We start from the raw sequence: 21268 nt of genomic DNA on the forward strand, positions 1-21268 counted from the left end.
TGAACATATGTTTAAGATAACTTCACAAATTAGAAGTCATGCAATTCTAACCCTATTAAAATCCAAGCAAAAAATAAATTGCAAATCACATTTTTGTCAAAATGACCTTCTGTTCTATTATTGAATTACTCATTATGTCAGCAGTAATGTATCTTATCAATTGTTGATACTGTGAATATTAATAGTTTTCTGTATTTTTTAAAACCTAGGTTTAACATACAGTATGGAAGGGTAGATGCTACAGAAGATGAAATAATTGCAGCAGCCAAGCACGCTGATATTCATAATCAAATACTGACCTTTTCTGATGGATATGAAACAGTGGTTGGTATTTAATATATTCTTTTAGTATTAGTATTTCATTTAAAAGTTGAAAATGTAATGTCATTTCACGGGAACAGGTGGGTGAACGCGGCTTGAAACTGAGTGGTGGTGAAAAGCAGAGAGTTGCAATAGCAAGAACAATTCTAAAGTCGCCTCATTTTATTCTCCTGGACGAAGCTACGAGTGCCTTAGACACCCAGACAGAGAGGAATATTCAGGTAATATCACTCATTTTTTTCTAAGATTTATCAAGGATCTTACATTAATATCTCTCCATTGGGCCGAGAACCTCATTTTATTTTATTATGGGAGTACAAATTATCATATATATTTAGGATCATGTAAAACCCAAAGTAGTAATCAATGTTAATAATTTGAATCCAGTTGTGCTTCCCCTTCTATGATTTTTCATTCTTTTTCAAATTTTCCTTGAGTATTATGTTTTTTGCCCACTATGTGACTTCCTGTTTAGTAACCAGCTATACACTGTTCACAGTACTGGCCCAAAGGAAAATGTGTGAATTCTGAAATTTTTGAAATGACTGATGGTTCTTTGTTTAACTACACTTGCTTGGCAGCTGATCATCCATTGACTTAAAAAAATTTGTTGTCTCAGGCATAACTTTGTGGAATTTGCATAACATATTGAAATGTAATGAAATAATTGACTTTGTAATTCCACCCACTTTATTTAAAAACACGACCAGGTTTCGACGTTGAACGTCATCATCAGGTGTCATTACAAAGTCAATTATTTCATTACATTTCAATCCATTGACTTTTTCAGTTAAATGATTCCAATCAAATTTCTAATGTTGCTTTTGGCAGCAAAGCACCTCTTTCCTTCCTCTGCATTTCCCGTTACCCCCCTGCAGACCCCCCCTTCGGCCACCTACTTCCCAAGATGAGTCGCTCTCAAGGATAGCTGACCTGCTGAAATCACAGTGATGGTTGTGGTAGAATCAATGGAAAACCCTTCCTGTCATTCTTTCCATATAGGCTGCTCGTTGTGTTATCTTGTTTCTTATCTCGTATATCATTTCATGCCATCCTACTAGTGCTGAGTAATGCTGTTATTCAACACAATAAGGCCAAATATATGAAATTACTGCAATAAACACTTTTAGTTATGTAATTAGATTTTGTAGATCAAGTAGGGTCAAAAAATGGTTTCCAATGAAATACATTTGTAATTAATAGCTGGAATAGAATATATCTTGGTGAATTGGTGACCAAAGCATTCAATTCCCATATTATGGAAAATTTAAAAGGCCGGGTGGAATTCAATAACTGGGTTTAATTTTTCTTTTCATTATTCTCCAAAAATGTATTTAAAATCCAAAATTCGAAGTGTTCAAAAAATGTAACTTTGATTCTAAACACAAAGTTGTTTCAGAATACATATTTAAATGCAGAATACATTTCCTCCACCTTTCCTTTAATATGAAATCATGTAGACGGTAGCAATCCAAAGACAATCCATCGCCTTGAAACCAATAATAAAAATGCATTCGTTTGTGTGGAGATTTGGTTCATTTTCACACACACACAAAATTATAGGGCACATCAGATATAAACTTCACTAATTTAGAAAAAATACAATCTATGTACATATGCATACATGTATATATGTATACCAATACACTGCTCTATTTACATAAAATTTGGTTAAGACAGAATTGAAGTGTAGTAACAATTCCAGAAATTCATTTACAGAATGGACATATTATTTTTTATTAGGTTTAACTGCTTTTTTTTTAAAGCAGGTACTTTTGTTTCATATTTGATTTCATGGTAAAGTTTATTTGATAACATTAAGTTCATTGCTTTGGACGCATGAGTGATATTTTTTGTTCTGACAAATGGCTGGTGTCGATCATTGCAGGTTCTTGCCTAGTGATTATAGTAATCGGTTGAACCTGTACTGAAAAATATTACCCTTTGCATGCAAGATGGCATTAACTATATGCATGCAAGGTACTGGTAATAAACTAAGTTTTTGGAAGAGAGGTTTAAATGGTGCATCACAAGGAGCAATGCTCATGACATGTATAATCCTCTTTTGGATTTTGAAGATCATGTCGACATGGGGAGAGGAACTCCAGAAGAGGATACTAAAAGTAACACGAAATTAAAGTTCCCTATAATAAATGGATAGAAGGACCTCCTAGTTTATTGGAAGTTAAGAAGACACCATTCTTTGAAAATATGTGCTACTGCAGCTGCTCTTTCTGGCAAACTATCCGCTGAGGAGTATGGTGTCATAGTATTTGTATTGTCAGGATAAAATTATGGGTATGCTCCCTGTACAGACTTAAGCTTTGCTGGTAGATCATTAATATAAATTAAAAATAAAATAGGACCAAGTACAGAACCCTTAGGAACACTCAGTGTTACTTCTCTACCAGGAGAAACAAATTTGGAGCCCTTTCTTTTGAGCTCCACATGCTGATGCCATTCACTTAAATATGATTCAATCCATTTCTAGGATGAGCCCCTATAACATTTCTATTTATACGGGAGTAGCTGATGATTGGCAAAATCAACAGCTTTAGTGAAATCAAAAAATAATCCTAAAGTTTCAGTTCTATTATCCGATCCTGAAAGTATTTGATTCACCATGTGATGTGTGGCTGTTGTAGGGGACCTTTTTTTCTAAATCCATGTTGAGATGTGGAAAATAGGTTATTTGTTTCAAGATATGATACTAGATGATGATAGAACACTATTTCAAATAGTTTCCCCAATTGGTTCAACAGGGATATTGGTCTATAAGAATTCATGGCCATTTTGCAACCTTTGAATTTGTGTATTGGCACTATTTTGGCTGATTTAAGAGGGCTTGGAGAAATTTCTATTTTTAGGGATCAATTGATTCAGAATAACAGCTGGTCTTTAATTGTGCTAAATGACCTTTTTATGGCTATCCATGGGATGCCATCTAATCCGGGACCAAATTTGTCAGGGAATTTATTGATAATATTAGTCAGTTTCATAGCTGAACAGAGGAATACGTGTAGATATAATGAATTGCATGTGTTAGGAATATGAGAATAATTGGCTGAATTGGTTGAAACTGTTAGATTTTGATGGGATAGGTAAAAATAATTCAGAATGGAGGCCATTTTAGAAAAAATCAGGAATAGAATTTCTGGTGGAGTCATGCAGTTGGAGATCTTGTTGTAAATTATGTGTGCCCTTGGATTCATTAATAATTTTCCAAATCTCTTTAAATTTAGTCTGAATTGGTGATGGTTGTTGAAGGATTTTTTAGCAGACTGTATGGTTTGACGATAACTTTTCTTTAGTGCTGAATATTCCTGATGGTCAGCTAGATTTTATTTATTTTTGTAATGCACAGCTGTATATTTCATTTTCTTTGAAAGCCAACAAATTTCATATGAACCCACCGGATTTTTTAGTTAACTTATGAAATTTTGTTATTTGTATGCTTCAGGACTAGGAGAAAACAGATATCAATATAGTGTACATAGGTTGATAGCAAGTATTCAAAGCTTTTGTTAAAGGACATGGGGCGAAACAAATTGGACCACTTATGGGAATTAAATAATTCCCAAAAGGTGATCATATTTTGATCAGAGAAATACCTTTTGTAGTATTTGTTACTTTTGTTGGTTGTGGACACAGCAATTGTAGAAAGAAGTGAGTAGTGATTTGATAGGTGGGCATTAATGATATCTGTGTGAACAAGTTCAAGATCAATATTAGTCAATACGTTATCTAAAACGCTTTGAGAACTAGCTTTCACTCTTGTAGGTACACTGCTGGTAGCGCAGATGTTAAATCAAGTTAGTAAATCCATAAATTCGTGTTTAGCTTTGGAATTTCTCAAAAAATTACAATTGAGATCACCTTATATTATTATAGATGGGTCACAGATTGAACAATGGATTATTTCCAGGAATTTCATTAGTGTTATAAGGAAAACACAGAAGTCACTTTTAAACGAATGATAAATAGCATACTTAAAAAACAAAAGTATCCTCTTTGAAACAGGCAACACAGGATTCAAATGCTTGCTCTTTGTTGAGAAATTGGCGAGAGAGACCAATCAGAATAAGGGAAAAGCATTCAGAAAGAAGAATCAAAACACCACCATTTTTGTGCCCTGATCGGCAAAAAGCACTAGCGATAAGATACCCAGGCACATGAAGAGTACCAAGTTCACTTGCATTCAACCATTTTTCATTGACACAGATCACATGGGGTTTGTACTCATTTACTAGACCCTCAAGGTCCAGTAATTTATTACGTATGTGCTGAATATTAATACGCAAAACCGTCATTTGACAGGTTATCCTTTTGTGGCATTGTTTGTAGGTGCAGCTTCAAAAAAGAATAATTACCCACAAACACACATTTTGGCCAATAAGAGGGGTTACTGAGGGTTTCATGAAAATCTTGGGTTATGGATGCATGAAATTATGTATTATTTCCACATGTCACCTTAAGTTATTCAATCTCTAAGTCAGCCGAGGTGTTAATCTCAGGGATTTCGTCTTTCACATAGTTTACCAAATTGTTAGCTGTTGTGTCAGGTGTAAAGTTCCACAAATGGAGATGAGAATGACTAGGAATCCCCGAAAGAGAGCATTCTTTGGTAGATGTTCCTATGATCAGGGATTTACGGCATTTATGTTTGTGGCTCAGTGTAACAAGTCCATCGTCCCGTGTAGCAGAGAGTTCTTCCTCACCACTTCTATTAGATTTCACGTCAGAATCATGAGGTAGCAAGGCACTGATTGAGAGGGTAACACACTCACTTTTTAAGATCGGCACCTATTTCGCTCTCAAGTTGCCGCTAAGTTAAGATCGACCCGAGGTCAATTTATCAGAGGCAAAACTCATGGAATCTTTCTCCAGGTTGACTTTTACAGTTTTACCAAATGATACTCTCTTACGTTGATTAGCCTTTTTCGTTGCGAGGGAGTCTTTTAAAATTATCCATTCCTGTTTGAGCGTGCCAATATTGAACCATGTCTGGATATCCATGGCAGATGGTGCAAAACTTATTAGCACAACTAAACATTTTCAAAGAAGATCTCTGCATTGAAATATGGCTTTCAAGAATAGATCTTTCAGATTAGTGCATTTAGAATGAAAAACAAATTGACGTAATTCACCGTTAATACCTTTTTCTGTAGAATTGAAGGAAAAATCGTAGGAGCTTCACTGCCTTGTACAATAACCGGCCGACATCTGAAAATGCTCATAGCATATGGCCCTATGCATATAGTCAATCTATAAAGCCATTAGCCCTATGACCTTTCAATATTATGTAAGAGACTTTGGTTCTGTATCCTTCATTTGAATTTTGGCTCTTGGGACACTGGAAACAGCCTGCGACTTCTCTTAATGCCTCAGTACCTGATATTGAGCATCATGCATTGATTGGGCCATCTATGGTCATTATGGTTTCTCAACTTATTCTTTAAAACAAATCATGTTTTTCCCAGAAGAATGTGGATCCCCAGAAGCATTCCTTAAAAATTCGCATTTACTCTAGGCTGTCTGATGCATCCACATATTTATGGAGGTTTTGCAATTATTTTTCTTGCATCAGTTTTGGCTGACAAAATTACGATGTGTGAACCAAAACAAAAGAATTTTCATCCACATCTCCACCAAAATTACCTTAATTTGCAGAATATGGCACCATTACAAATTCTTGGTCTAATTGGAACAATTGTCAGGATTGTACACAATATTTCAAGAAAGGTCCGAGGCTCCTGGAATTTAGCATGTCCTTAAGCAATATTTAGTTTTGCAATGCTTGCGTTTTCCTCTTCAATGTTTTCTCATCAATCTAAAACTCCGAATACCAAATTATTAATAATTAAATAATTTTCATACATGTTCATGTAGAAAAAAGGAGCACAGTGGAAAGTGTCAACAAAAGGCTGTCAAAAGTTGTGACAGCTTTGCAAACTTTCTTTTTGGTGATAGAGCAGTGTGTGGTTGCATGAGTTGACAGAGCTAAAGCCCTTTGAGAAAGTGTTTCCCTCAAATAATTAGGTGTGCACAGAAAATGCGTAGCAGTGCAATGTATGGAAATATGCACAGTTTCCAGGGTAACTGTGTGATTGATTTTGTTTCATTCTTAATTTTTTTTCTAGTCTGCACTGTATCATATCTGCAACAACCGAACTACCTTGATCATTGCTCACAGGCTGTCCACAATAATCCATGCTGATCAAATTCTTGTTCTGAATGAAGGGGAGATCATTGAAAGAGGACGGTGAGTCATCGCTGCTTTAATTTAAAATATTTATGATGTTGAAAATTTCGATAACATTTTTGTTTATAGTGAAATAATTTTTAAATTTAAATCTTTCGTATGCACGTGGTGCCATGTAGCATCAATAGTGATATTTCCTTGTTATCCTGCCTGCCTCCGTGGAATAGCTTATCTGGTTAATAGATCCATATGTTTGTAGTTTAGGTTGATAGGTGTGCATCAGATTTGTTTTTGGGGGAACCAATGAAAGAATGTGTAAAATTTATCTTTATTGAAAAATAATTTTAAAATGTAATTCCATGTTTCTAGTATTGAATATTGGGTAGGATTGTATTACATAAATAATATGTATGCCAACAGTTATAAATACAAGCAAGCACAATATAGGTAAATAAAAAAGTCCTAGTTTAGGATAATATGAAGTACATTCTATTTTAAAGTTTGTTAGAATAGGAATCAAAAATCTCATGCATTTTTCGTTTTTTCGCAATTGAAAAAGCAACTGTGTGTTGATATATTCCCAGGAGTGTTTTTTTCTAGTTCTCTAATTTAATATGCAATTATTTCCCTTCCTATCATGTTTCCTGCGTTTGCGTACATTTCTTGCACAGTTAACAACTTGAGTTAATTTTAATTTTATCTCTAACTATTAAAGCAGTACTAATCATTTCAAAATGACGTGATATTTAACTAAGATGATTAAACTGCTCTTCTTTTACTTAGACGTTGAAACAGAACTACTTTGCCTGAAACACAGATGCAAGGCATTTAGTAGTGTTCAGATTACCGTAATGATAGATAACTAGTCCGATGGTCATTTTAAAGGCTTTTATATATACCTTAATAAACAGTGTATTAGTTAGATTGGGGGGATCGAGATGGTGCGGGGGCTAACGTACTGGCTTCCCACCCTGAGGGCGCGGGTTCAAATCCCGGCGGTGTTGAATATTTTTCAGAGGTATCTCGATCCCTACTTGAGGTGCTTTGTGGAGGGCACTTTGAGTGAGTACGCCGTCCGTCGGATGGGACGTTAAACTGCGGACCCCTTGGCGCCTTTCGTAAAGAGTAGGCTAATGCCGACGCCGGGTTTCTCTCCACCCTTCATCCTTTCCTATCCATCCCCTATGGCGCAAATGACCTTAGCTGTCGGTCGCCTCCCCTCAAAACTACTACTACTATTAGTTAGATCTAATTGAAATGAACTAATAAACATAAAACATAGTCATCAAACTGAATATCAGCTTGATAGGTGATGGTGTAGTTCATCCCATACTAAGCTCAATTGTGTGCGAAATTCATCCATCAGGGTAGGAGGGCCTTTCCCTGTGCCGTGTATGATTTCCCAGGGAGATCTGGTCCCAAAAAATCACACTGCTCAGTGAAGCTGATGGTGCCCAGGAATCGAACCTTTGCCCCCCCAGACAGTAGTCCAATGACTATGGAACTACCATGGCCCATTCAATATACATATATAAAGATATTGTTTTGAATGAAATCCAGGGGAAAAAAATTAAAATTGGCTAATCATCTCCATTGGGTAGTGGGATTTTACATAAATTCCATGTTTAGGAATAAAAATGTAAGGTTTTGGTTGCATTTAGATTACATAAATTTGAGGAATCTGTAAATTCAGGGTTTATAAATTTAAGGTTTCCATGTGTTAATAGGGCAGAGGATGTATTCAGGTAACTCAAAAGCTATAGATATCTGGATCATGGATACAACATTGATAAATTGTGATAAATAAATAGTATGGAACACACTTTGGTTTATCCAAATATGTATTTCCCTATTTTTACTTTGAAAAGGTATTTGCTATCCGTGGAAGTAATCTTAAAAGCATATGGCAATATTGATTACAGATTGAAATTTTACTTATCAGAAAGATTTCAGAATGAGAATAGAAAAGGCTCTTGCCTGATCTCCATTTATGTATTATTATTAGGTAATCTACCGGTTAAGGTAGGTTTTTGGATGGACAAAATTACTAATTCAACAATTTGTGACCCCTAGCAAAACACAACGTCCCACTCTACATCAGGTCCCTCTTCATCTCTGCGTACTTTCTTCCTCCCTTCATCCCGTCCAACATCCCTATCCTTTTCCTTCCCTTTCCTCGTTTGCCTAACATTCTCCCCTCAATTACAGTCTTAACATCCCGCTGCCGGTCAATACCCCCTTTATCCACTTCTCATCTGTCTCCTTAGTAATATCTACCAACAAACCCCTCTCTTCGCCCTCCATACCAAGTACTTCCTCATTTGTTTTCCTTCTTTCGGGCCATATCACCTTCTCCATTCTTCTCCACACCCACATTTCAAAAGCCTCCAATCTACGTCTATCCTCCTGCTTCAATGACCACATTTCCACGCCGTACATAGCTACGCTCCATATCAAAGTTTTGACGAGTCTTTTCTTTATATCCTTACTCAACGTCCCTGTCACCAACTCCCTCCTCCTTGTGAAAGCCTCTTTGCAAAGCGCCATTCTTCTCCTTACGTCCCTACTTTTTTGACCGTGTTGGTCCAAAACACTACCGACATACGTAAACTGTTCTACCTGCTCTAGTTTTTGCCCTCCTATTTTAATGTTTAACTTAGCCTTTTTCTTTCTATAAAATCGCATAACCTTTGTTGTTTTAATATTGATTTTCATCCCATACCTGTCACACTGAATTTCCAATTCACTCAGCAATGCTTGCAACCCCTTGGCTGACTGACAAAATAAAGCTCGGTCATCAGCAAACCTAACTGATTTTATGAATTCCCCACCCACTTTCATTCCTACCTCCAGTTCTTCCCATGCCTCTTTAATCATTTCCTCTGCATACAGGTTGAACAGCAATGGTGATAATGGGCAACCCTGCCTTACACCTCTTCTTAACACTGCCCAACCGGACTCTCCGTTCCCCACTCGCACCTGAGCAGTCTGAGACATGTACAGGTTGCGGATTAGCCTCCTTTCCCTCCAATCTATTCCTATTTTCTGCAATATACTCATTAGTTTTTCCCAATTCACTCTATCAAACGCTTTTTCGAAATCTACGAAACAGGCAAATACCTCCTGGTTGTGTTCTATATTCTTCTCAATTAATAATCTCATTACTGCAATGGCATCATGCGTACCTCTCCCCTTCCTAAACTCAAACTGACCATCCCCTAAGTAATCATTTGCCCTACTCTCCATCCTTTTGTTTATTATCTTTAACAACTTTAGGATATCAAACTTATTGTCCTGTAGTCCTCACATGGTGTAGCCTATACCTTTTTCGGAATAGGAACTAAAACTGATCTCACGAAGTCTTCCGGCCAGATTCCTTCCTCATAAATACTACGAATGAGCCCATATAGCCTCTTCCTCCCACATTTTCCTAAGCATTTTAAAAGTTCCACGGGAATGTTTTCTACCCCCACGGCCTTATTTAGTTTCATCTCCCTTAATGCCCTTTCTATCTCATTGTCTAGTATGCCTGCACCTAAGCTGTCTTCCTCTACGTCATGTTCCTTTTCAATGTCTAACTTTGTTGGTCTAAGTTCTTTACTATATAGTTCTTCTATATACTCCTTCCATCCATTTATGTATAAAATTAAAAAAATCATTATTTTTAGCCTGCCTAATTTCGACTTTCTCTTCAAAGTTAAAAGCAATCTCTGGCCAATTGAATGAGCCTTTGTATTTTTTTTTGTGAATAAATTGATAGACATCTACAATGGAGTTCATATTCATGGTTCCTGACTTATAAATTTTGTAATTTTATGATATCTTTCTAAAAGTCGTTTATCATTATGCATGTAGCAAAGTTTTATGGTTAAATTATCCAGGTATGAAGTCCAGCTTCTACTCCAATACTTTGAAGGGCATTAGGACTACTCTCTCGTTTGATGAACAGTCTAATTGGCTGCTTCAGTGAGATCCTAATAATTCACACAATAAGAGTTTTTGTGAACCATCCAAAACATAGGACTAATTTGTAAGAGATCTATGGTGATAATGGTGCTTTTGCCCACTTAAGTTGTGATTCGAGGCTCTGTACTTGATTTAACGTGCACATGTATATCTAACACTTGAAAAACGGTAATTTTTTTGTGACTCAATATTCTCAGGGAATGTTTTTTTACATATTTATATCTCAACTGGTTCAAACTTAGTGCATTTCATTATGAATTATTGTAATAGTCCATTGAAAAAGTAGAAGAGCCCAAAAATTATAGTATGTGGTTGCCATCTAAATTACTAAAATAAGTGGGCATGTTCATAATTGCTTGTAAGCCATTGCATAATAAAATTAAGTTGATTTTGGACAACTAATCTAGATTGACCCACCATTTTCTCACTGTTCTAATATCTTGCAAAAACCTCAATAGCCTCTTTTAAATCACAATACCTTTATTCAACCCTATGATATCGTAAAACGTTGATTGTCCTCATAGAAGGGTATATCTGTCTTCTTATCCCAATTTTGTGTTTCCGTTTCCACTTGAAAAACAACATGCCAACATTGCGTTAATAGGAATGAAGGGACCAGTAGTTTCTCCACCGTTATGAGATCTACGAGGCAAGTTCCATCATGTCTGTGGGGAGTTAATAAGTTGAAAATTCAGACTTAACAATAATAAGTCATCAGCAATTGTGGTGACCCCAAACTGAGTCATTGATGGATGACTCAAGGAATAGCCCCCACCCCCTCCTCCCAAGTAGAGGGACCCCATCACAACCTTTATAGAACAAAATTTCCACGGATGTCATTTAGACTCTTATTAGAAACTTACAGCTTCACACTGTTGGTGATTGTGAAGTTTTACCAGCAGGTGCTGCTTCCAGTTGTGAGGGATTTTTTTTTTCAGGGAAATTATTATAATTCTTCGAAAACGATCTTGAGACAAAGAAATATTAATTGGGTGAAAAACCGACAATTTTGGATTCAGTTTGTGTAGTATTATTTCAAAGGTCTCACTACCATGGAAACAAAATTCTTTTCCAGGCATGAGGAGTTGCTGAGCAAAGGTGGGAAATATGCCCAAATGTGGGAGGAGCAACTTACGAATAAAGATGCAGAAAAGAGAGAGGAGGCTCCTGACACTCCTGCTGATGGTTCCGTAGAGGCTGTGAGACCAGATCATCATCATTGATCCATTAAATTATTTTATGAAAAAAAAAAGTATTTTAAATTTGTGCTGTGAATTTCAGGTTATACAAGAGACTACTTTTGTAATGTTTGTAAGACATATTACTTGATAGATTTTATTCGATCTGGACTAGCATTGAATATGTCTTTGTGCGGTTAAGGTAAACCATTGTGTTAGGCAATATTTTCATGCACATAGATATGTTATTTAGAGAAATTTTGGGTGGTTAGTCGGTGAAGTTTTGTGTAAAAATGTGTTGTTTTTCCTAAATTTATCCAATGATCTTACCAAAAATATATTGAAAACTGGTAAAAAGTAAAAACTGGACTGGAAAAAAGTTTATCTTTTGTTCCGTGATTTTGTTCAACTGATTGACTGGCCAATTGTATTTTATTTTAGGTGTAGACTTGGGTGGAAAACCCTTAAATATGTCCTCAATTGTCAGAATATGAATGTTGATTAGTGTTTAGTATTTCATTTGGAAGATATATATCAATTCTAATCATTTGAACTATTGAAGGTGCTTTAATTTTTAAAAATGTTACAGAATGTTTCACAGTGATCTAATTGCAGGGTATCATTTTAATTTTTTACACACTCATGTGAGGCTAGTTTACAAGATGTATTGAAATAGCCAGCTGCTTTAATCTTAATTAACACCCTAGCAGCCTAACATCACTGGACCATAATTGGATGAGTGCAAAAGTGACAGCATTGCAACTTTTATGATTGCTGTTGTTTGCATTTCAGCCTTAGATATAATCTTATCATTCATTACATTACCTCGCCATGCTCTACTAAGTTTGTTTTTAAACCTAGTATGTGCTTTAAAGAAAGATACAGAGGGATGCATATATACTTTTCTTTGCACAAAATTGGACCTCTTACGTTAATTTAAGATATAATCGATTATGGTTGTAAAGTTGAAGAGAGCAGGTTTTAACAGTGCAATATACCATCTTCTATGGATGTCTGCAAAAATTTGATCTTCCAAATTTGATGGTCAGTAGTACTTAATGCCTAGAGCAGATGTATGACTACTGCTATCTTCCCATGTAGCCATGGATTGTTTTATGGTCTGGATGTAAAGTGGTGTTTCAATTAAGTGATGATGATTCAAAGTTTTAAATGTGTAAAATTTAATTTTCTTTACCGGTTCACAAACTCTGCCTGTTATACTGTAAAGATTTTTCTTTTAAAAGTTCACCTACATTTACCAAATATGAAACGAGTCTCTCTGAATACACTTTACTCATAGAAAATAAGATAGTGCTCATAATTTTCATTATTTCACTCTTCCAAAATAAAATTGTAAAATGGTTCCAACCCACATATTCTGGACAATGTTGGGTATAGAACCCTTTTGCAATCGCAAAATAAGAGATCACTGTATCAAGAAACTATGATAGCAATAATGACCTAAATGTAAGTTATGCGGACAGGTTAATGGAACAGGAATAATGGGCCTACTTCATCCTGAATGTATTGTATTGGTTTTTTTTTACAATTTAACTATGAAACTGAGTTGAAGGAAAACAAGGCTACAGCAATATGTTTTTATGAAATTTTTTTTCGTTACCCTCATAAATTGCTCCACATTAACTCATTTTTAGCTAGAGTATAATTCTTTTGAATATATTATACGATTCCATTTTATGAAATGTATTTTTGAGTTATTTCTTATTTAATCAAAAAAGTATGTTTCATAAATGTAAGCTTATAAATTGTGGTTTCCTGTGAAAAAAAAACTGAAATTTTGTATTCCCAAAAGCCATTTGGAACTTTCTTGGTGATTTCAAATTTTAGTCAGCTTCTGAAGATGACCCTTTCCTTGGCATATGCACTTCCGTTCCATTACTTCAACTCATTTTTCAAATTAACTTTGTCTATATTCTATCGTATCAAATTTTTGGTTTAATTTTTTATCAAGTTGCATTTGGACTTGCAGTGTGTAAGCAAACTTAAAATGAATACAAGCTTCCACTGCAACAATTTCAGAGTGTAAAAATCATTTGCCTTGACTGGGATTCGAACCCAGATCCCTTAATATCTTGTCGAGTGCTTTAGCCAGTTAAGCTATCGAGGCGTCCTCTTCGAATCCCAGTCAAGGCGAATGATTTTCATACTCTGAAATTGTTGCATTGAAATGCACATTAGCAGATGACTCCGTTAAAAGTTACTGTTGCGGCATCTCCCACAGTTTTTTTGGAAATTTGACAAGCTTCCACTGGTTATTTTTTTATTCCTATGTAAATAAAACCTGCTTAATAATAAAAGAATGTAAATTAATCCAATGTAAAATGTCGTGTACATTGAAAACTTAATAACTGACACTATATGAATCATATATATGTACCTACTAGTTCTAATGGCATTTTATTCCTCTTGCTTTAATTTTCTTCCCATCTCCAATTGCATCCTCTTAACTTAGTATCAACAATTGTTTGGAATCATGGGCAAATACTAGCCATTATTTTGCTAATGCAATGTGAATTCTCCAATGATTTCCTTCTTGCCTAAAATTTGTGATAATTTTGCTTCCAAATTGTGACACCATTAACATTGCCTGTCAGTTAAATGATTTTGTGTAACCAGATAGATAATTACCTTTATATTTTACTCTTTACTTTTCACCTGTTACTTGAGTCATTCAGATTTTTAGCTTGGCCAACCGTTGTTTTTGATTAGTCTTATTGATTTGTGAATGTATTGTTACTGAAGATGAAAATGATATTGTGAATCTGTTTTAAAAAAATAAGGAAGATATTGTATTTTCCATCACTTTTGAAGACTGAAATATTTTGCTCTTTACTTCATTAATATGCCAAGCAAAAATTTGGCATTTTTGAGTACCTAGTACAATAAAGGAAATTGTTGGAATGGTTAGTTTTAATTATCCTTTGATTTCTTTTATTAAGTGTAGCTAGTTCCGTGTGACTTGTGATTGCCTTGGACTGATTTTGGATCTGTGTCTTGGTCACATGCTTTCTTAGCTTGCATATAAATTTCATCCCTTGCCATTCCCTGAATACTTGGTGAGAAAGGCACTTATAATTTAAAAATTGTCCAAGGGCAAGATGTTGAGTGCAGATTTTATCTGTAAAGGACTTCACGAAATATTGTTTATCCTTTTGTTGCTTGAAAATATTTCACTACGTTTAGAAATCCCCTTAAATGAAACTTTTGTTGTGGAGTGTTCTTGATGAAATGCTTATAATTCATAGTTATTACTTATTCTATATTTTTTGCATTGGGGAGAATATGCTTTTGAATGATTTATATTTGTTTGCATGTCCAGAAGTGACACAAGCACATCCAAAATGTTGAGACCACTGCCTTTGTACCCAAGATTCTACCTAAAATATTACTAAATGTTTGTTTACATATAAAGCTTTTCTATTCTGTCTCTTTTCTTTTGCATTTGAAGTGAAACAGGGATTTGAAAGTACTTGTGTCACCTATTACCAAGGAAACTGGAAAAAAATATTTAAAAACCAGAATAATGCTATAGTAGTAAAACGATTGAAAATATTTTTGATAAATCCCAATTGACATTCACTTTAATGGAAACATTGTGCATTGAGTGAATTCTAACATTCCTTGTGTAGCCTCAAATTTTGGCAGCAGGTTATATGCTGGCTATGGTTTAAAAAAAGTACCGTAATTTCCCATCGATAACGCGCACCCAGGACTTTGTAGTTCTCATGAATTTGTATAGATACCGCGCACCCAGGACTTCATAGTTATCTTGAATGTGTATAGAAGCCGCGCATATATATGTGCGCACAAAATATATATATTGCGTGTAAAAATACGTTTCGATTTTTCAATTTTCATTACATAAAGCGCATCGTCATTTTTTCGATCATGTGTACATTTCGCGCGCAATGGGAAATACGGCAATTTAAAGTTGAATTGTTTATACATGGATCAATACACTTCTTAAATTTACCATTAATTTGAAAAACTATTTTCCATACTTTAATATAATATAGTTTTTAAGAAGTCATTGGAATATTCCACGAATAAATTGATCATTTTTTAATAATATTCTATTTTTCGACATAAATTAATTTCTCCAGCCTTAAGCTTTGTGATAGCAGCTCAACTTAGTAGGAATGATTTATGAACTTAAGGAACATGTCACCAAACGTGTGTGTAAGGACAGAGTAGTGGTTCATTGTATTTCAAAACACCATTAAGAGTATAAATGGGAATGCAGGCTGAAATTCATCGAAGTGCCTGAGATCTATTTGAAGCTATTATGAAAGATCAAATATGTAATTTTTTTGAGTTAAATAATCTCTTTTCCAAATCCCAGTACGGCTTTCGATCTGGGAAATCTACAATTTTGGCAGTAGAGTCCATAGTTAATTATGTCATTAATGCATTTGAAGAAAAGGAATCAGTCTCAGTGACACTATGTGATCTTAGTAAGGCCTTCGACTGTGTTAATCATTCAATATTACTAACAAAGCTAGAATATTATGGTATTAAGGGAGTTGCACTGAAACTAATGAAGTCATATTTGGATGATCGCCACCAATTGGTTGAACTTGATGGCTGTCGGTCTGCAGCTCTTAAAGTAAAATGTGGTGTACCACAGGGCTCTGTGCTTGGCCCAGTACTTTTCATTATCATGATTAATGATTTGCCCTGTAATATGAAACCTAGATCTGTTTTATATGCTGATGACACTACTTTTGTACAAAAGTGTCAACATCCAGAAGATGCAAAGTTACGATCTAGCCCTACCCAAAAACAGGCTAAGGAATGGTTTGATGTTAATCATTTACAATTAAATACTAACAAAACTCAGCATATTGTGTGCAGTCTTAAATCAAAAACAACTAATATTGAAACTGCTAAAATACTAGGAATTTATATTGATACAAAACTTAATTGGGAGACTCACATCAGTCAGACCTGTAATAAACTTAGTAAAGCTGTTTATATGTTAAGAAAGCTCAACTTTATCATTTCAAATGAGTATCGTTTAACACTTTACCATGCCTTCTTTCAATGTCATTTGAATTATGGTGTTGAGTTATGGGGTCATTCCCCTCATGTTAAACAAATTTTGCTACTGCAAAAGAGAGCTATTCGCTCTCTTGCTAATATACCACCCCGTGATTCCTGCAAACCTTTTTTTATTAGGTATAGAATCATGACTGTATTTTGTTTGTATATCTTTAAGGCTCTGATTCATGTGAAAGTTAATCTAGAAACTTACCAATTAAGATCCAACCTCCATAACTATTCCACAAGAGGTAAATCAAATCTAAATACTACTTATTGTAGATTGTCATCAACTTACAACACATTTCACAATATGAACATACGACTGTATAACTATCTGCCTACTCAGTTGAAATCAGATGGTATCCAGAGTTTCAAGAATAGGGTATATACCTGGTTACTTGCTCACCCACTTTACTCATTGGATGAATTCTTTTGTGACAATCTTCATCACATTTAAGAACTTATGTTTATATATTAAGTAATATTATGATTGACGACATTTAATATGGTTGTACCATTTTTAAAATGAATAAAGTATTATTATTATTATTATTATTATCTTACAATCATTCCAATGACGATTTTGTTGGCATAAAAACTTTCTTTTTAAACATCACAGAGCTGTGGATCTCGGATGGAATGGCATTAACTGGAGAAAAGGTAATTATAATAGTACTATAGTAAACAGCAATATGAGTGATAAATTAATGTAATATCATGTTTTAGTTCTCCACACTACTAGTTTTGATGAAATTTAATTTGAAGTGTAAACTCTTTGAATAAAACCACTAACTTAATTTGTGTATTCTAATAAAAATGCACCCGTTTACATTTTTCTATTCGAAACAAACTTTTGTAGAAATTATTTTTCTTGGAACACATTTTCGTTAAACCAGTAAGTTCAGTCAAAATTTTCACTCTTGAGTAAAGGATACCATCAGATTACTTCTCACTGCAACAAAAATGTATGAAGTTTGACTAAATAAGGATATGCTTGGAATAATAAGTATGCTGAGCCAGTAGCATAATACTACGTCTTTAGCAATTCGGCAAAATCTGTTGGTCTCAAATCCCGCATTTTTCTCAGTTGCCTGTTATGCATTTTAGCTAATTCTTATTGGTTGAATGAGAGACAAAATCGTTATTCAAGTTTTAATATGGCGAGCACTTTGACAGCATTGACTGGTAGAAAATGCCGCCTCTGTGGTATTTATTCGAAGACTGGCCGTTTTCAATTGACCAAAAAGTTGAAAAGTACGATAAGTTCTGTGAAAGAGAGGGTGAAGGATAAACCTGACTCTCCAAAGAATTATTCTCAGACTGTTTTCCTCCCAAAAACAAGTTTTTCACCGAGGATAAACCCAAGCAAAAGACCTGAACGCGATTCAAATATTAATGAGGTAATTTATTCTCAAATGGTTCGAGTGTGTACTGTGTCATTAAATGTACAGGTTCACCGAAATACTAAGGCCTACCTTTAGAAGTGTCGTTTTTCAGATCTATATTTATGGCAAAGGAACAACCTCTCTGGGTCTGAGTTTGTTCTTCATGATGGACCTCCCTATGCCAATGGTAAACTTCATATGGGACATGCTGTCAATAAAGTAAGTTAAAGTTATACCGCTAGTGACCATAGTCTAAGCTTTAAATTAGTTTGATAATGAGTCCACTGACTTTTTTCGTGTGATCTAGATATTGAAGGACATTACTATTCGCCACAAGATTCTGCAGGGAAGTAGAGTGCATTACATACCTGGGTGGGACTGCCATGGCTTGCCTATCGAACTTAAAGCAGTTTCCGCCGCGGAAAATCTTTGCCCTCCCGAAATTCGTATCAAAGGTAACAATGAAAAGTATAATTTATCAAGTGGCTTACGAATGATTTTATAAAGTGTGGTTGCACCGGCAAGGTTTTTTGAACCCAACCCAAGATCAAGGTGTATAGTAAACTTTTTTAGTCATCGGAACTGGGGCCTCGAGGAAGTTAGCTCGCTTACTCCTGCCAATCATCCAACGATTTTTTACAGAGGCTTATTTGACTGACAGTGCGACCGTCACATGTAAATGGGCGGCATAAATCTGCTTGAACAAAATATACGAATATAGCTTTCTTTAGTAATTAGCCTTTTCTTCCTTAATGCTTGTTTGAATGATTTAAGTTGGTAGACCTCAATATATGTTTGAAACTTTGGTACTTATGATTACTTTCTGTATGCTATGAAATGCGTTTGGAATGTAATTGTACCATGTAGTACAGTAGCCAGTGATATGAAAGTCTCACAATTGTGGTGTTTTTTGAGTTCTCAAAGGGTAATCTATCTTTTAGTAGTTATGTCATATGGAAACAAGAAAGAGATTTTTTGGTAATGATTGGCAGGTTTAATGGCTCCTTAGTGAACCAGATTTTTAAAATGTATTTTAAGAAGATTATTTCGAGCATGCCTGATTGAGTTAAATTAAAGTTTTTTATTGATTTATCCCAAATGATTGATGAAAACTATTTTTGGGTTGTCCATGATTAAAGAAAGATATTGAAGTGCATAATTGTGGAAATTTTGCCTCTCATCAAAGTAATTCCTGTGATGGTATAATGAATACCTTCTCTCACATTATTTTTTATTTAAAAATGGTCCATGAGTAATGTTTTGAAAATTACCTATGTTCATTGTCGCTGCAGAGTATTTATTTTTTGCGCCCTGAGGCACTGACATTATGAAATGTATTTATCAAAATAATGATTCATAGTCAACTGTCAATAGGTCACCGACTCAATGATTTCGTAATAAATACCTGTCCAATTTAAATATAACAAAATTTAATAGTTTTTTATATTTCTCACTTCATAACGATCAAAACTTTCTCATTAATACTTCACATTCCTATATCTACATTTTCATCATGATAGTAATAATCTCCATCCTCTTGTAGATTCTGAGAGCCACCCAAGCTGCATGTGATATCAAACAGGACAATAAGTTTAATTTCCCACACAGCAAAAGTTGTTTTCAGGACCATCAACTAAAGGATTGAGAGCAGGGCAAATGGTTACTTAGAGTAAATCAGTTTGGGTTTAGGAAGGAGAGAGGCAATGCCTCACTATTGGAGTAATGTGGTCACTAATCGAGATAAGTATAGAATATAATCAGGATGTATTTGCCTGTTTCGTGGATTTCAAATAGGCGTTTGATAGAGTGAATTGGGAATAACTAATGGGTATATTGCAGAAAATAGGAATAGAATGGACAGGCAGGAGGCTAATCCACAACCTGTACATGTCTCAGACTACTCAGGTGCGAGTGGAGGACAGAGAGTCCTCGTGGAGTGTTAGGAAGAGGTGTAAGGCAGGGTTGCCCATTATTACCGGTACTGTTCATTGTATGTGTGGAGGAAATGATTAAAGAGGCATGGGACGAACCAGAGACTGAAATAAGAGTCAGTGCAGAATTCATAAAATCAGTTAGATTTTTGGGTAATCAAACTTAAGTTTGCCATTCTGCCAAGGTGATGAAAGGAGACCATTTGCTTTTCCACCTAGAATTTTTTTGCTAGCCTAGGTTTCATCACAGCGGTAATGAAACATAGGTCGTAGTAAAAACATTAAATGTGTAGTTGTAGTAGTATTTAGGGGAGGCGACCAACAACTGAGGTCATTTGCTCCATAGGAGATGAACAGGAAAGGACGAAGTTTGGAGAGAAACCTGGCATCGGCATTAGCCTACCCTTTAGCAACGAAAGGTGCCAAGGGGTCCATAGCTTAACGTCCCATCTGACGGACGGCATACTCACTCAAAGTACCCTCCCCAAAGCACCTCAAGTGGGGATCTAGATACCGCTGAAAAATATTCACTGCCACTGGGATTTAAACCTGGGCCCTCTGGTTGGGAAGCCAGTATGATAGCCACTGGACCATCTCGATCCCTTCATGTTATATGGAAAAGCAAAGTGTCTTCTTTCATCAAGAAGGATTTCCACCATGACTGAAACTAAATCATCCAGCCAAGGAGTTGCAAGCACCACTCAGCACGTTGGAAAATCAGTGGGATAGGTATGGGATGAGGATAAAAAAAAACAAAGGTAATGCAGGCTTCATGAAAGGGAAAATATCTGAAAGTGCTTTGGACCGAAATGGTCAGCGCGGTAGGGACATAGGGAGAAGATACATTAGACAAAGATGATTTCATGGGAAGAAGAGCATTTATGACAGGGAATTTGTGTAAGGATTTATAAAATAGGCTCATCAAAACTTTGGAATGGAGTGTAGTTTTGTATGGTGTGGAAATATGGTCATTGGAGCAGGTTGATAGGTGTAGATTGTAGGCTTGTGAAATGTGAGTGTGGAGAATGTGGACTGGGCAGAGAGGAAAACAAACCAGGAAGTACTAGGTGTGGTAGAGGAGAAGAGGGTATTGCGGCAGAAAGCCGAAGGCAGTAGGAAAGATCGACGGAGAGCATTTTGTTTACAATGGGATTGAATGATGTCATTGGATGTTGGAGAAAGTGATGGAAGGGAGAATGTTAGGCAAGCGAGGAAAAGCAG

At 35.4% G+C, this 21268-nt stretch overlaps 2 protein-coding genes across 2 annotated transcripts in view; both read left to right on the top strand.

The window, feature by feature from the left end:
* Hmt-1 (ABC transporter ATP-binding protein/permease Hmt-1) overlaps nucleotides 1-15059 on the top strand; it is a 55461-nt gene extending 40402 nt beyond the window's left edge. Inside the window, exons 13-16 of the mRNA XM_071598837.1 lie at nucleotides 210-324; nucleotides 402-542; nucleotides 6462-6583; nucleotides 11565-15059. Coding sequence (XP_071454938.1) covers nucleotides 210-324; nucleotides 402-542; nucleotides 6462-6583; nucleotides 11565-11712 — 526 coding nt within the window. The 3' untranslated portion in view covers nucleotides 11713-15059. The remainder of the gene's footprint in view (nucleotides 1-209; nucleotides 325-401; nucleotides 543-6461; nucleotides 6584-11564) is intronic.
* A 2256-nt stretch (nucleotides 15060-17315) lies between these two features.
* Nucleotides 17316-21268, top strand: part of IleRS-m (Isoleucyl-tRNA synthetase, mitochondrial) — a 37650-nt gene continuing 33697 nt past the window's right edge. The window contains exons 1-3 of the mRNA XM_071598838.1: nucleotides 17316-17391; nucleotides 18229-18335; nucleotides 18424-18571. Of these exons, the coding sequence (XP_071454939.1) occupies nucleotides 18315-18335; nucleotides 18424-18571 (169 nt within the window). The 5' untranslated portion in view covers nucleotides 17316-17391; nucleotides 18229-18314. The remainder of the gene's footprint in view (nucleotides 17392-18228; nucleotides 18336-18423; nucleotides 18572-21268) is intronic.

This window comes from Hetaerina americana, unplaced genomic scaffold (assembly GCF_022747635.1).
Source record: "Hetaerina americana unplaced genomic scaffold, ioHetAmer1.1.p SCAF_10, whole genome shotgun sequence".
NCBI lineage: Eukaryota > Metazoa > Arthropoda > Insecta > Odonata > Calopterygidae > Hetaerina > Hetaerina americana.